The sequence below is a fragment of the Apus apus genome, chromosome 9 (assembly GCF_020740795.1).
Source record: "Apus apus isolate bApuApu2 chromosome 9, bApuApu2.pri.cur, whole genome shotgun sequence".
Lineage (NCBI taxonomy): Eukaryota > Metazoa > Chordata > Aves > Apodiformes > Apodidae > Apus > Apus apus.
Genome location: NC_067290.1, coordinates 19,755,833 through 19,772,467, shown reverse-complemented (window position 1 = coordinate 19,772,467; position 16,635 = coordinate 19,755,833). Strand labels below are relative to the sequence as shown.

General features: G+C 43.4%; 1 protein-coding gene across 6 annotated transcripts in view; it reads right to left on the bottom strand.

The window, feature by feature from the left end:
- Positions 1 to 16,635, bottom strand: part of LOC127388327 (contactin-4) — a 287,077-nt gene that overhangs the window by 77,522 nt on the left and 192,920 nt on the right. For all 6 annotated transcript variants that reach the window (XM_051627708.1, XM_051627707.1, XM_051627712.1 and 3 more), the window contains one exon: positions 14,160 to 14,255. In XM_051627708.1, coding sequence (XP_051483668.1) covers positions 14,160 to 14,255 — 96 coding nt within the window. The remainder of the gene's footprint in view (positions 1 to 14,159; positions 14,256 to 16,635) is intronic.

Genomic DNA, 16,635 nt, shown 5'->3' with positions numbered 1-16,635 from the left:
CACCATTCATATTTATGTCCCTGGGCAAGTGATTGGCAGGAGAACACGACAGGCAGGACGTGGCAGGCAGGCTGCACACCTCAAACATCAAGCTAAGCAGCATCAGACAGCAACGGGCTTGGTTCAAAGCTTCACCCACAGCCTTTTGACTCCAGCTGCTATTTGCAAAGCCACTTCATTTAAGTGTGCATGGCAACAATACCAAGAAAGCAGCCAGGTGCCTTTTTCTTCACTCTTTTATCCCTTTCAGAGACCATCTCCCACCAGTTGCTCCCACACAAGCTACAGTGAACCCTGATGCTTGGACCACCTCTGGGTTTCAGAGCCAAGTGTACCAACACAAATCCTGTAACCCATGAAAATATCGATTAATATTTACAAATAGAACCTAAGGCCTTTTGCCTCTACTGCACAGCTAAATACCACGATTTAATAGAATTCAGAGCAGCCAGCAGTCATCATCAATGCTAGCAATTAAAAAGGGAATAAATTATTCAAGCACTTGAATATAGATCTTGGATGTTTAAGACACACCTTTAAATTTTATTACTGAAATGTTTGGTTTTTTGGAGCTGCTGCCAGCAGGGAAAGTTGCATCACTTTGTCTTGCTGCACAGTTTTTGTCTGGGTTTTCTTTGCTGAGCAAAGGACATGGCCCTCCAGGGTCTGCTCTTCCTGATCACATTCACATCTCCTCCTTTTTCTAAAGCATTCAATGATAAAGTCTATTAAAGTGTGAGTCTCTCCTGTGCTGCCCCCAGAATACCCTCTGCTCAAGAGAAGAAACAAAGCTAGAGGCACTGTAAATCTTAAATTTTCTCTAAATGACAGCAAGTGGTGAAAAAAATGTTACTGAAAACTGCACAGAAATTCTACCATGGGTAATTATTATAATTAGACCATATGGTTTGTCAGAATTATGCTCTCTGGTCTTCTGCCTTCTTACACACACACACTATTTTGCCTTTGTTTTTTTAGTACAAGAAGCTGTTATTTTGATTTTTTTTATTTTTATTTTAAAGTCTCTTCCATAAAGTCAGGGCTGCCACTTAAAAAGGTCTCTGCGGGTATTATGGGAAAAGCCATTAAAACATCAAGATGATGGGAACCATAAAGCCAAATAGAAGAATGGAATTTTGAAATTAGTATTAGCCAATAAATGAGCACAACTTATCATTTTTAATAAAAACAGTGTGGTACAACACACTTATTTTTATAGGCATTACTGAAAGTTACAGACATTAATTCAGTCTTCAGTGATGCCTATACTTTATGTATTATCACCTACTATGTCACTCAAGTTGGATGGGCAGGAACTGTTTTTCAGTGTGAAACAAAAGATTTGCAGCATTTCCTGAAAATCTCAATGCACAAAAAATATGTTTCATTACCCATGACATGAAACCAATATGAAATCAGGAAATAATGAAGTCATGGGAAGTTTTCCTTGGAGAGAAGCTGTTTATTCCCTTCAGCCCTCAGCTAAGGCACTGCAACCAGAGGGAGAGGGAAACTTGATTGTGCTTTCAGTGGGTAACATCTCTGTCAATAGCATTGTTGTATAAACTTCATAAAAGACTGATTTTTGGTGAATCATTTGTAGATTGGATTTTTGCTCTGATTGCATTCCTTACTGTTCACATTGCTCTTAAGTGGCCCTAACAGGGTGTTTTGATGGTTAGGGTAAATTTGGGTCATGATAAAGTGTAACTGATTATCTGAAGAGCGTCCTGTGAATTCATTGTGAATTCTCACCTTGCTGCTGCTTGCAGGAGATATTTATAATTTCAAATTTCACTGTTATTTGATTAAGCAATCACCATCCCTAGCCCCATGAATAAAATGACAGGAGCTGGGAAGGAGGCTCCATGCACCTCAACACCTTGAGAGTGCACTGGGGAAGAGGAAAGAGGAATATCAGGGAAAGACAAATCCCTGGCACAATGCACCATGTACATGGCCCTTCCCAAGCCCCTGAGGCTCCTCTTCACCCACACTAGTCATCTGCTGGCAACTGCACTGGGATTTCTGGAATTTTTTACCATTTTTCTCTTGCCATTTTATTTTAATAGCAAAGCTACATCAATACATACACTATACACATGTTTTTGGTGGGTCTTCAGATAATTTCATTGACCTGCTAGCAATCTGGGTCAAATTTTAATCTTCCTAACTAACTGCCAAATAATTTAAAGGAATCAGCCTAGATACAAACAACTCTTGTTATTTCTCACCTTGACTCTGTGCTCTGCCCTCTCCATCACACAGGGCCAATCCAGCTACATCACATCACAGCTTCTGTGCCTCAAATGCAAGTTTTAATAAAAAGAATAATGAATAATGAACAAGATTAATCTAAAGTTAATAATACATTCTTGGATGAACCCTGATTGGTGCTAAACCTGACGATGCAGTTACTCAGCAGCCAGCATGTCAGCCTTCTGCCCACAAGGAAATGTGCTGTCCCTGTGAGGTGGGACAGAGACAAAGAATGTACCCTTCATCTTTGCTAATATTAATGGGTTGGTTTACAGAGTTTAACTCGGATTAGCATGGAAGTACCATTAGTCACTGTTGTCAGGGGCAATATGGTGATGATGAGAATCCTGATGAAGTCATGGAAGGCAGTGAACAGACTTTTGAGAGATCATCTTTCCAACCCGAAGCATGATTGTGATGACATCTCTGAGGTTCTTCAACCTTTTCCTTACAAACCTCCAACAGTGGCAGAGAACAACCTCTGATAAGGTCTAACAGGGTAGAGCAGGACTGCCCTGTTCCACTGGCATCTTCCAGCCGTGTGCCAATAGGAGCTGCAAGTGGCCCCTTTCTTTTTGAGTGAGGGATGATTATTCTTGTATATGTGACTATGCCCATGTGCTTGTCAGTGCTAGTTTATGTGACAGAAAATCTAGATACATTTCTACCTCCACGGACAAAAACACAAGCAATGCACGCCACTTCCAACGCTACCTGTTGCACTTTGCTGCTGTAAATGTTCTCATGAACAATGCAAATGTACAGACTGATGGCACGTGGAAGTGCGTAAGAATGAGGAAAATGCACAAATCAGCCAAGGAATCTCTCACAGGACTGTGAGAGGCTTCCAGGGCTGTGGTTCCTTCCCAGCCCCTTGACTCCACACTCCCCCAGTACATAGAGCTTCACGTACAGGTAATTAAAAGGGTGAGAGGTCTTCATTACCTGAAGCCTAATCAATAATCAGCTGTATCTTCTCCATCTCCATTTTTCTGTATCTCTAAAACAGTTAAATATTGGATGGCTGCACACAATTGACCTGGCTTATCTCTCCCCAGCAGCTCCCAGCCCCAGTCGATGGCTGGCTGTGCCGGCTGCCGCGGCACCGGGAACGTTACTGACTGCTGCTCTGTGCTGATGGGGGTTTTGACTAATTTCTAACTTAAAGTTCCCTCAGGGAGAAAAATCAACAGCAGCCTTTATCTATGACTGAATGGAAAATAATATGAGATGGAGAGTGCTAGGCTGTTGTATTTGCTACAGCTAAATAAATACACAAACCTATTTCAAAACCATCTGATGGGCAGCAGACACCCCCCCGCTCACCCACTGATCCCACTGGCAGGTTTTGGAAGAAACTATAGCTTTTTTTTTTAATCTGACAAACTTCATAAAATGTCTTAAAGAAATGTACAGCTCAGACTGGTCTTGCCTGGAAAAGAAAAGCCACAAACCAAACCAATCTGTATTTATCAAACAGGTTTATGACACCTTTGGGGAACCAGGTTTGGTGTCTATTGAAACTGGTGGACCTTGCTCAGGATGAGATTTGATGCCACTCAGTTTCATGCCCTTCTGGTTTAAACTTAAAGACCCAGTTGCTTTTGGACCAGGCTCTGTCAGGAGGGTCAGTCCCCCTGGCCATGCCCCTTCCCAATGGAGATGCAACCTTAGACTGCACCAACCAACAATAACACTCCAGACACGTGAAAAGTTGTTTTCCTGGGCCCACCAACAGAGATACTGGCCAAATGAAAAAGAGAAATTATGATTGAGAAGCTTATTTCTGCTAAGGAATGGGAAATCATCAGACGGGCAGTCCTGGAATAAACCACGAGCACCACTGGCACAGAGCAGTACCCAGGGGTAACTGTGGCAGCTGATTCACAGGGAAATAAAGATTACAAATAAATCCCACCGAGTGTGCAACGTATCATGCCCTGTAACTACACCAAGCCAACCTTAAAAGAGACCAACACTGGAGAAGGCACTCAAAAGTGGGTAAACAGCTATGTATTTGCTACAAGCTTTACCTCTACCAGTCATGCCACACCATATTTCTGGAAGCCAGGAGGTGCCTGTTTGGTCTCCTGTGACACCGATTCAAGCCAAGGTGATTTCACAGCTTTTCCCACTGAGCAACGTACAGATCTGTATGATGCTCCCTCTGTTCATAAGTTGATTTCAGTGAGGAAATTCTAGTAGAAAAAAATAATAATAGCTTGATATGGTCCACAGAGTGGCATCAACATCCTCCCAAGGAAACACTCATCCTCACCTGACAGGCAGAGACAAAGCACCTCTGTGGCAGATGCTGTCACAGTAGCAAATGGAAAGGAGAGAGATTGGCCAGAAAAAAGATAAAGAGGGGCTGGACTGAAGCTGCTAATTACTGATGTGCAAACATCAAACGAGAACAAACACGCTGCAAGCTGGGCACATGCATAAATGATGCTTACACTGGTTTTTAATTCTGCACTGTTTTTGCTGTGTGAGGTTCAATCACTGCTTATATTTTCCAGACTTGTTCTACATAAAGTGCTACATGGATCACTTCAAGGAAAGACTCACTGATTTAATCCCTCAGTTTGTTTTCTGCTTAGAGTCAGAGAGTTAGCCTAATTTTATTTTATTTTTTTTTTCCTGTGCACTTGCTTCAGTAAATCTAAAGGTCCCTGGGCTTGTTTTAAAACATATTTCAATGTGACCTAGTTAATCCTTTAATACCAGCTTTCACTACCTTTGATCAGCCTCTTACTGTAGCTGTAAGAGATCGGATCAAACCTTTAACAAAAAAATAAAATAAAAAAGGCAAGTTGGTTGTGAAGAATTCTCTTACTGCAGTGAATTAATACTATGATCAACTCCAAGGCTAAACCACCTGGCCAAGCCCTGCAGGGTGACAGATCCTTTAGGAGAGATCTCTGCTACAGGTGCTGTGGCACTTCCCTCTAGTACATAGGAAAAAACATTCTGTTCACATATTTGATGGAAAAACAGTGTTCTGATCTATACCAGCTGAAAGCCAGCATCATGCTTGCACATCTAGACATAAATATTGGGTCACAGAAAATGCCCAAAGCAATACCTCCCTTTATTTCCCAACAAGGAATTATCACCCCCTCAGGAAGGAGTGCTCCCGTGGCCAGGACCATCGACTGCCACCAGCAGCATGGGCCTCTCCACGGGGCCTGGAAATTGATTGCACAAGTGCAGACACAGAATGCTGTGCTTGTGTCAACAACACCCCTTCTGCTACTACCATCTCAAGAGGGGTAAATCAGTTTCCTCTCTGGCTTCTGAGAGCTCTGTCTGAAAGAGCAGCTGAAGCTGGGCTAGGAGGGTGAGCAGAGCCTGGGAGCAAGACTCAGATCTCTAATTTATGTTATAAGAGAGATCACAAGATGTTACAACTTTTGATAAATGCCTATTGACTGAATGCTGTCAGATGACAGATCTCATCTTTGGCCAGCCCTTGCCAGCTCTTCCCCCTTTCAATATCATTTCAATCTTCATTTAGTGGTGACTGCCACTGAACAGGGGAATAAGCCACATGACTAGCTTGCAGATGTTTTCTTTTTAAACATGTCACGAGCTGTCACTGATAAATAAAAAATCCATTAACGTCATGTTCCTTATTATTTTGGTATTTTCAAGGTCTTTACTGGGGAGTTGAGCCTCCCAGCCATCCCCCTCACTGCCCGTGACAGCCCAGTTGGGGCACAAACAGGCAGTGCAGGTGGCTGGGAGGAAGCTTCCAGCCGTGCTGACACTGAAGGTGACAAGTGACATATGCCAGTTCAAAATCTGGGTCTGAATGCCTGTGCCAAAGTCTGTGCTTGAATGCAGCCCTGCTTTGTAACTCCTGCTCACACAACCCAACCCTGCTGAAATGAGTCAGATCAAGCAGACACACTCAGGTGCCTAAATTAAGTGTAAAACTAAAATGAGTTTGTCACTTATGCTGTTGGAAATATTTATGAATTCCTCAATTAAAACAGCACGGCACCTTCTGTGCTGTCAGAAACATCAGGCCAAAGCATTCCCAAATTATGCTTTACCCTTCTCCCTTATCCTCAAATATGTTGATATACTTGTGCATGCACTGAATCAGCAGTTTCAGAGAAAGGATTATGTCAGATTAATTTTAATCTAATCCATTTCTGTTTGCTGAGAAGCTTTTTAGTTCTTGCTTTTAATAATTTAAACAGTGACTGTGGCATACTATAAAAAAATAAATGATGGGAGATGCACTTTAAGTGAAAGTTACAACTCTCAATCACTTCTTATTTAAATGAGAGTTCCATAGGTCTGATTTTAAGCTTAATGAAACCATTTTTTGCTGAACTGTGATAATCTTCAACATGTGGAACATGATGCAGAAGAACTGCACTCTCCTGCAGCTCCCAGAGCTGGGGAGGGAGCCTTGGGTCTGACTCACCCATCTGCTCTGCAGAGAAATCACTGGAGTGAGCTTGGGGCTGTCAAGGAGGAACATCTCCAGGCTGCTCAGACGTGGCTGCAGCTCCCGGGATCCTCACTCTGGGTGGGAACCTCGCCTGGGAGCCACGCTGCAAGGCACCAGGAACTGGCAGGCTTGGGGAAGGTATTTTCTGGTGCTTGGCCTGAGATAAGTCACTTGGAGGCTTTCAGAGCTCAGTAGCTTATGTTCTGGAAGCCACTTTTTATATGTTGACACTTCTTTGGACATGAGACATGAGTACTGTATGGGGATGTGTGAGAGGCAGTCACTATCAAGAGGGGGAACTCAGAAGAGATTCAGGTAGCTTTGATGCTGCACTGTTTGCTCTCCTCTCAGTCTTCTGCATCTCCCACACACCTCTGATATGCAGTGCCTAGACAAATCCTGTCTGATCTTCATTTTTTCCTGTTCCAGGAAAGACCTGTGAGCTGCTGAGCCCCAGCTTGTGGGGAACAGCATTTTCCTGCTTGCTTGGAAATCAAGCCTCCCCTCCACCACTCCCCACATCCTGCAAGGAGAACCACCCATCCACAACGTGGTTTAACTCCTGCCCAGCAAACCAGAGGGTCTGCAACACCTCCTGGTATCCATGTCTGCCAACACAACCTCACTGCCATCACCACATTCAAACCTGTGGAAAGCACCACTGACTAGTGCTAATGCAGAGTATTTCTCTGACTCTTCCTTTGTCTTTCCCAGCCTCAAGAGACAGCTTCCCTACTCGTATTTCTGCTCTGACCTTTGGGGGTGACCCATGAAAGGCTGCTCAACGACCTTGCAGCATTTTTGACAAATGGTTGAACCAACCTGCAACCAGCTTAGCAGATTTTTTGCTTGGTTTCCTGGAGAAATGGAACTTTTACAACCACGTTGCCCACCCATCTGTGAGATACTCCTCTTTAAATCAGCTTCTCACTAATTGGAACCAAATCTGATCAAGCAGCAAAGGCTTACAAAGACATTATAATAGGAAAGAAAGAGGGGAAACTATTAATGCTTCTGTAAGGAGAAGGCAGGGGTAGGTCAGCACCTTGGCAAGAAGCAACTGCCCAGTCCTGGGCATCTGGGTTGTGCAAGAAGCACATTTTTAAAAAACTCTGGGCACAGAGCTTCCGCATTGGAAGAAACTACAGGAAAATGATGGCCAAATATCAAGGTTACTGTAGTGAAGAGGAGTGGGGATATAAAATGTTCCAGGCCACCTGCTGTGTAACAAATACAGAAGGAGCAGCATTCTCCACCTAACAAATACAGAAAAGTAATGGAACTTGTAGGATATTTCCATTCCTCTACAGGTTTCATAGTAATGGGAATGTGCCATAAGAAAAAAACCTGATGCTGAGAAGTGGATTTAACCCTTGGGGGAAGATGTGCTTCAAGGCTCTTGCCCAAAGCCATTCTGAACCCCTCATCCAGCAGAAACACCAGCTGCATTCCCACTGCCACATCAGCCTTGCCGAGCAGGTACACAGGCTGATGCTGCCTGGGAAGAAGGAAGTAATTCCCTGCTTTTAGGCAGACAGCAGGTGGAAACGTTCTTGGCCTCTGGCTATGCACTATGTCTCCAGTAATTTCTTCCCTTCTCGTTATTTCTTTCAAAGTTGACCCATTTCCAAAGTTTTAACAGAAACTTTGCTTGATGTTGACTGTAAGGGCACCAAAGGAGAGTGTTACAAATGTTTGTTCCTATTGTCACAACGGCTCTAGACATTTATCAATAATGCATTAATTCCTCATAAGTGACAAACGAAAAGGCAGTGTGACAGTTTGCAAATGAGAGAGAAACAACTTTAGGTTTGGCACTACAAGGTGGGGAGTAAAAGCCACAAATACTTGACAGCAACTGAAGAAAACCCTGTTCTACTGCACTCCCTGCCCAGCAATGCTGCTCGGGGGTTGAAAGCCTCACATGTTGATCCTCTGATGCTATGAATATACCTGGTAACTGCCTCTTTCCTTCTGCACTGCTCTGCTTATTTTTCCCAGCTTTTCTTCCCTTTCTCCTGGTAGGATGCAGCGGGGGCTGTATCAGCACCAGAGAAGACAAGACATGATTTGTGCCACCCCTCAAACCATTCATCATGTAACAGAAGCCATCAGCCACAATTACAGCCAAAACATTTTCTCTGTTTCCAGCCCATGAAGGGTCTATCACTGCTTTCAAAAAAAAAAAAATAAAATAAAAGGAGAGAAAAACTGACCAGACGAATAAGCACGTACTAATCATTTCTCTGCAGAGCACAGAAGTGGTTTTAGCACCACTGTAATCACCAAAGTGCTTTCTGAAAACATGTCTGGTGTCCACACTTCGCTACCTACCGTACAGCATGAAAGGCTGAGATTGAGATGAAATCAGAATTGCCATCTCTTCTGTCAAATGCTAAAATTTAGTTAGTTCTACTTGATTAAGCTGTGCAACAGAACTAAAAGTTCTAGCTACTGGGGGGGAAAAAAAGGCAGGAGAGAAGGAGGAAACCTGAACACATCCATTATGTGAAAAGATGTGAGAATAATTCTCTGTCAACATTTCAGCTCCCAGACACAGAGTACAGAGCTGTGCTTCCAACAGGAGTAATGGCATCAGATGGGAAAGAGATATTTGAACAATTGAGCTTTAATGAATTCCCTCCCCTTTGGGAAGATGGACTTCTTCAAGTGCATTGAGAACATGGGCACTGCAGAGAAACAGAAAACTTACTTTCCTTTAACTCTTGCCTTTGCTCAGAGAGCCGTGGTTCCCAGATGCTTGGGAAGGTGACCTGACTCTGCAGCAAGGAGCTGAGGGACAATGTGTCTGGGGAACTGAGGTTCAGGACTAGAAATCATGTGGGGAAGGTACAGTTCCTGGGTCACCAGGAATGTCATTAGTGGCCCTAAGCAAGTGGGCAGGAGGAGAAGACATATCCTGTAGAAACATCAGCAGGTTCCCACCTGCATATCTAAGCACTTTGCTATCTAAAAAAACCTGTTGTAGAATGGTTAAGGTTGGAAGGAACCTTAAAGATCATCAGGTTCCAACCTCCCAGCTATCAGCTGACTTACTTCTTCCACAGATTACTGAGATACATCAGGAGTGAGAATAAAAACACTACAGATGTAATGAATGGGGGCATGGGCTACAGACAGAGAGGTCTCAGAATAAGACATACCTCTAGGGAACACAACATTTTAATAATCAAGTAATTGAGAGCACATTTTCACCAGTTCACTGTGTACATTCAGTATTTCTCACAGGACTTGGAAATCTCCATCTCTAACTCTAGAGGGTTTTCCCATCAGTGCAGGAAGGCAAATGTCATGAGAACACTGTGTATATAGATCTTGCTAAAGAAAAACCAAGAGAAAACCGGAGGGAGGGAGTGAAAGAAATTCTAAGAGAAGTTAATTTATCTTCCCAAACAAGGGAGGGGGAGGGAGTTACAGCCTTGATTGTTCTGCATGCCTGTGGGTGTGCTACCAACCCATCAGGTGACATGTGGGCACCTTTCTAGGACTTTTTTTTCATCACTAGACACACAATGAAATGCCAGGGATATTGAAAAGGTATTTGAAAACTGTAGTTGTTAAAATATTAACTAACCCTGCCCTGACTATCAAATAAATCCAGTAGAAGTGGCAGCTAGATGACTCAGTTCCCATAAACTTAATTTAAAAGAACTGTTTGGCACAAAGGAATATTTTGGTTTTAAAGTTTGGAGATCAAGTTAAAAGAACAGTGACCTCCAAATATTTCCCAGGCATACTCCCCATGGAACACAACTTATATTCAGGGCCCTGAGAAAAACAACCAAGTGTTTGCTTAAATTTTTTGGAAGAGATTTTTAGTTTGTTCTGGGGTTTTTGTTTTTGTCTGTTGTTTTTTTTTTTCTAACTTTACATCTCAAAGAAACACATCTTGCCAAATCTGATGAAAAAGCCACAGCTAAGGAAAGCTAACCTGCTTTCCCTGCAAAGCTCCTCTCAAAAGGAAAACACTTTATTTTACATTTTGAAATGCTTCATGGTTTCCAAATGCATCTAAATGTAAAAAAAGCCTTAAAAATACAATGGCATGAAACACTTTGGACAAACCAAAGGTTGTTTTGTTTGTTTTTGTTATTTTTTTTCATTTTGGCTAGCAACACCCCCTGCAATCGAGGGTGGGGGTCCCTGAAGAGTGACAGCAGAGGTTATTGATATAGCAGGGCTTTCAAAATGTAAAGCAAAATCCAAATGACAGAGCTCATCCTAAGACATGCTGAGGTCCCTTAACTAGTCTCATCAAAAAACCCAACGAAAACAGTTTGATGTTCCTCCCCTTTCTAAACCAGTTACTGGGGCTCAGTGACTGGGCACTGCCCACATCGCTCTGCGGTGGCGGCTGCGATGGGGACCCGTGTGTGGGGGGCAACAAACCCAAAGCCAAACTTCAGCTACATTCATACTTTCAGGATCTTCTGCTGTTCTTTCTTGTCCATTTACATACCTACAGCTGCTGGTCGTGCTATCAGATGGCCCCGAATGCCATGTTTCCATGGTGATGTTTACTGCTATGTTCTTTGGTCCATCTTGCTGCACAGGTAGAACAGTCGGCACGTCCATCGTCAGCACTTTGATTAAACAAGTCGTGGAAACAGGAAGGGGAAAACCCTTCACGTGCAAGGGAATTATCTCAGCAAAAGGCTAACAACCCAGACAGGCCTCCATTAGTTCTTACACTGATGTAGTGCATGTAAGTGGACAAATGGGGAAGGCAACAACAACAACAAAAAAACCAAAGGAAAAGAACTGAAAAGTTCTAAGAGAGAAGGAGCCACAAGTGCAGCAGGACTGGCTGTGGAGCCTCAGGCACCCACTGCTCCCAGAGCAGAAAATACAACAGAAGCAAATGTTTGATTTGCATTTATTCTGGTTTCCAGTCCAGCAACTTCCTGAGCTCCAGATGAACACTCGTTTTCCAAATTTCCAGCACTCAGCAAGCACTTCATCATAGGAGGCAATCACACCATTATGCTGCTTGACAAGACGTCACACCAGGACGCACTGACCTGCCAAAGCAGTGACTCCCTGCTGGAACCACGCTGCAAGAAACACACTTTTCACTTTCATCCTGGGGAGCTGGGGGGCAGGAAACCTAGATTCAGATGCTGAATCTCCAACTAGATCTAAAACTAAACATTGGGACAATATATAGGATGCTCAAATTGCTCTGTGCAAGCTGAATGCAGCCCATTTTATGGTGCTGAAAAGAACTGTTAATCATTTGGACTCATTTTCAGGGTTAATTTCTCGCAACATTTGAGCAGTAGGAAGCTTGCTATTTGGCATCATTAAGAAGAAGAAGAAAAAAAAGAGAGAAAGCCTCAACAACTAATGTTTGTAGGCCAACATCATTTCACTTTTAGCCCCTAGCTCTTTAAATATCTGCATTTCCAAGTAGCAAACAGAGTGAACTACACTTGAAAGGATAAAGGTCTGGATGCAGACTGACATTTTTTAGTAAATTCCACTATTTTTAAGGCCAAGATGATCAATGACAACAGTGGACAGGAAACAATTCCCTTCTAATTTACTTCTATTTTTTACTTCTGCAGTTAAGGGGGCTCTGAGCCTTGCCATTTGAGCCACCTCACAAGAGAGGAAACACGAGAACTAAACTCTTCTCAGATACCTGGGAAGTTTTGCCCAAGGGCAAAAACTCTTGAGCGTGAATCTCAGACATGCAGAGAGCCAACCCTCAACTCTGGGCTCAGGAATCAGCCACGTTGCTTTCTTTTCTTTTTTTTTTTTTTTTTTACAGTTACAGTGAACACCCTGATCATCAAAACAATGGCTACTCTCAGACAGAAGGGTCTCACTAAAAAAATTTCCTTAAGATGTTCTTTCCAATGCAGAACAGAAACTGAAGTAAAAATTAAAAAAAAGAAAGAAGAGTTGATTTTTGCCCCCACCCCAGCCAGTCCCACAATCAGCATTGGTCATTAAATGTTTTGCAAGCAAGATGAACTTAGGTTTGCTGTCCTAAGCCAATTCCAAACTAAGTAGCTGAATTTTCTCTATCATAATGCCTCTCCCACTTTCAACAAGATACGTAATTTTTCACTTGGAGTGGGAATGATTTTCTCTGTTGCACAGCAACATGACACACTTGCAGTGTTCCAGCCCAGCAGCAGGATCCTGGGGTACAGGCAGGAACTCATCTCCCCAGCTTTGCTTGGCAAACACTGCCTGGGAGCCTGGGGATGCAACTCAGGATGGAACATGGCAGCTTTCCAACAGGCAGCTACTTCCCAGTGGTATCTGATACTCTCCTGTGAACATCATCTGCCCAGAGCTGGAACAGGAGCTGGCTGTGGTGACTGTGCAGTGACTGCCAGAGACCAAACAGCTTCGACTGCCCTGGGAGATGTGCAGCTCTAACAGAAACCCGATGCACACGACTGAAATCCATTAACTTTGCACTTGTGACTTTTGAAACTCATCCTTACTTCTAACCTCAGGAAAAGTAAAAGAACATTTTGCCACAGAGAACACCAATTCCTGCAGAACAAGGGTCTCACTCTGAATTACTTGGATTTGACTTTCCATTAAATCCTTTCTATGCAAAACAGAAAACAACCAGTGTAACTCCAGCCCAGCTTAGTTACAAAATTGCAATAGTATCAATTTAGGCTAATTGTGGATCTGGCAACAAATAAGTTCATTTTCTAGTTGGAATAGAGTAGGTCATAGTGGTCATGTAGGAAGTCATCTCTCATCCAAGTAATTGAGAGAAATAATTATGCTTCAGTTTCCTGCCTGTCTGGACACCAGAATCCCACTCACCTCCCAGTCACCCTAAGATGCTCTTCCCCACATACTGAACCCGAACTGGAAACAATGCCAGCACCTGCCTGGAATGCTTTTGTATCATCAGTACATACACCCACACCAGAATTTTCTCCTGAATCACATGAACAAACATACCACAATACTTCTCACCGCTTACACGAACCACCAGCAGCCACCACATCTCCATGCAAGGTGTTCATGCTGCAAAGGCTTCTTACAAAGCATCACCGTTCCCAGTCTCCCGACCTTTCTCCACTATGGAAATGAAGCCAAAAATGCTGCTTCACCCATAACCCTGCAGACTGCAAATGAGTTTGTGGCTGATCCACAACCCAGATTCAGTGGTTTTTAATACAGAGCTTTGGCAGCTGCCTCATCAGATGTGGCAAAGAGAGCCATCTGCAGGGGCTGAGGGACAAGCTCCATCCACCCAGACCAGACAGCACCTCATTTTGGGGAACACTCAACACTATAGGAGCCATAAACATTAGATGCCATGGTTACAAGTAATTTTATAGACTTGTTATCATAGATTTAAGAACAACCTTCAAGTCACGAACATCAGAAACCTGAAATACTGAAGGTCTCATGGTGATCTCTGAATTACCTCCAGAATGTGGTGGTGGTCCACACAGCAGCACCATGCCCTGGCCCTGGCGGACAGACACCGTGCTTCTCGTCCTGGTTTTGAAGTTCTCAAGATCTGCCAAGAGAAAAAAAACTCCATTAAAGGGAGTCCAATGTTTGGGTTTTTTTTTTGCTCGTGAGAAGGACAGAAGTTCATCAGGACTTTGCTGTGCGCAGAGAAACAAAGTGAACATCACCTTGGAAGGTGGGTTGGTGGGAGCTGGGTGGATGGCGAGGCAGTGGGACACTGCTGTGGCAGCAACCATCAGAAGCTGCAAAAATATCTTCATGGGCTGCAAGGCTGGCAAGGAGGTACAGGTGCTGATGTACTCAGGGAGAAGACACACACAGAGAAAACTCCAGCAACCTCTAATGCTGCTAGTTTTATTTTATGAATTTATGAACAACTGCTGCCTGGAATAATCTCTACCTTCAATTATGTTATAAGGCAGTTCCATTTCCCTTTAGGAGACTTGTTATTGGCACCCATGCCACCCAGGTGTAGAAACCCCTCCCCTCCCTTAAGGAAGCTTCCTGTAATAGCTGGATGTTAGCCACACTGTGCTTTAATACAATTCCTCCTTCCACCACTCTCCAATTCCTCTCCTTCAGAGGCCACGCACTGCAAAAGTGCAACTCCCTCTCTTCTCTCCTGGCACACTGGATTAAAAAAACTTGCTCTTAAGGGAGGAGGTGACTCTGAGCAGAGCAGTGGCACCAGGTATTGATCAGGAGCTGCTGCATGGGAGCACAACTCCACCCAGCTGCTTTGGTCCCGTTATCTGGAACAGTCCCTTGCACTGCAATGTTGGGTTTGTTTTATTTTTTTTTTGCTTTCAGTGCAGCTGAGCTGTGGTTTGGTGATTACAAACCTGTTGTCAGCACAACTGGGAACCAGAGAAAACACACAGGTGATAAATATTTAACAGCATGAACTACTAGGAACATCATTATAAGGTTACAAGGTTGAAAAATTAAGCCTTGATTTTTATCCCCTCTTGACAATGTTTTCTGGAAGCACTGGCATGCAGATGTTAAAAAAACAATCAGAAGTTGTCACTGCTTCATTTTAGAAACCTTTTTCATGGACCCTTTCCTGCTAAAGCCAAATTCAGGACAAAATCCAGGCAGAAGGGAGGCAGTGAGCAAGCAATCTGTTCCAGTGCTGGTACTCATTGTGAGATGTCTAGCACAGTTCTGCTGTACCCTTATGCTGGACCTTACATCATTCCCAGCATCTTATTATTGTATAATTTCACCTTTTTCATCTGTATTTTAATGGAGAAATATTATGGGGTCTTAAAAAGCCTGCTGCACTGCAGTAAATTATTTGGGTTAACAAAACTAGCCTAAACAATGAACTTCTGCTCAAGTGCAGAGTATTGCACTGAAGTTTTGTACCACTGAATTCCCCACACAGGGAGGTAAGAGCAGTTGCTGAACAAAAGCTGAAGACACTTGCTGAAACCCACCCTGCAGGAAGCTCTGCCACAGAAGCAGCACTCCAACACTTCCCCATGTCTGTTAACTTCCTCCAAGGGAAACACAGCTGGCTAGTGCCCCTCTGCCCCTGCCCGGAGAGTAGGTAAGAAATTATTCTCTACACTTTTGACATTAAAAATCAATGGGACAGCAAAAGAAGAAGAAAAAATCCCCATCACACCTGCAGAATGGCTCTGAATTACAGCGTGAATGGTTCAGCTCTATGTATCTCCCCTGATGGGAACATTAAGTTCCACTTTATTTTGCCCCAAAGGACCAGGCTAACAGACAAGGATTTTTGTTCTTACTTGTCAATAAAAAAACCTAAACCCACAAAACCACCAAAAGACTTATTAAGCCAGCAAGATGCATTATTTCTCAGCACACTTACTGTTCTGGAAGAAGGTTTGGAACGGGAGTATCATATTCCCATGCTTCCCTTGGCACCAGATCTCTTTCCAGGGGAAGCTGCACCTGAACAGAACCAGGTGCCTTTGGAAATCTGAGGTTTGCAGGTCTCTGGCTGCTGGACCTGCCACCATGCTCGAGCAGGTGACCCCCAGGACACTGAATGGCTATTCAGTACATACTGCTACTGGGCTGGCCCCTACTCTTGTTATTCTCACATATTTCATCTTTTTGTTTGTTTCCTGCTCCTTCTGTTATATTGTTCCACGCTTCACTCTTCATCATTTCTCCTGCAAACATCGTCAGTAAGATCACTGTGACTCCCAGCACAAACACTTTTGCACAACAAAAAAACCCCACAAGTTCTTGAAAAACAGCTGAGGATGTAGATTAAAAGAAAAAAAGAAAAAAATCAGATTTGGGGGGCTGGCAGTGAAAGCCTCATTGGGTCACTGATCTCTCAAAGAGCAGCGAGACGTTGCTAGTTTACATGTAGATGCACCATCACAAGGAGCCAGTGACACCTCTTGGAGTAGGTAAAAAACCCAGAGGTTTGAAGCTGAAGG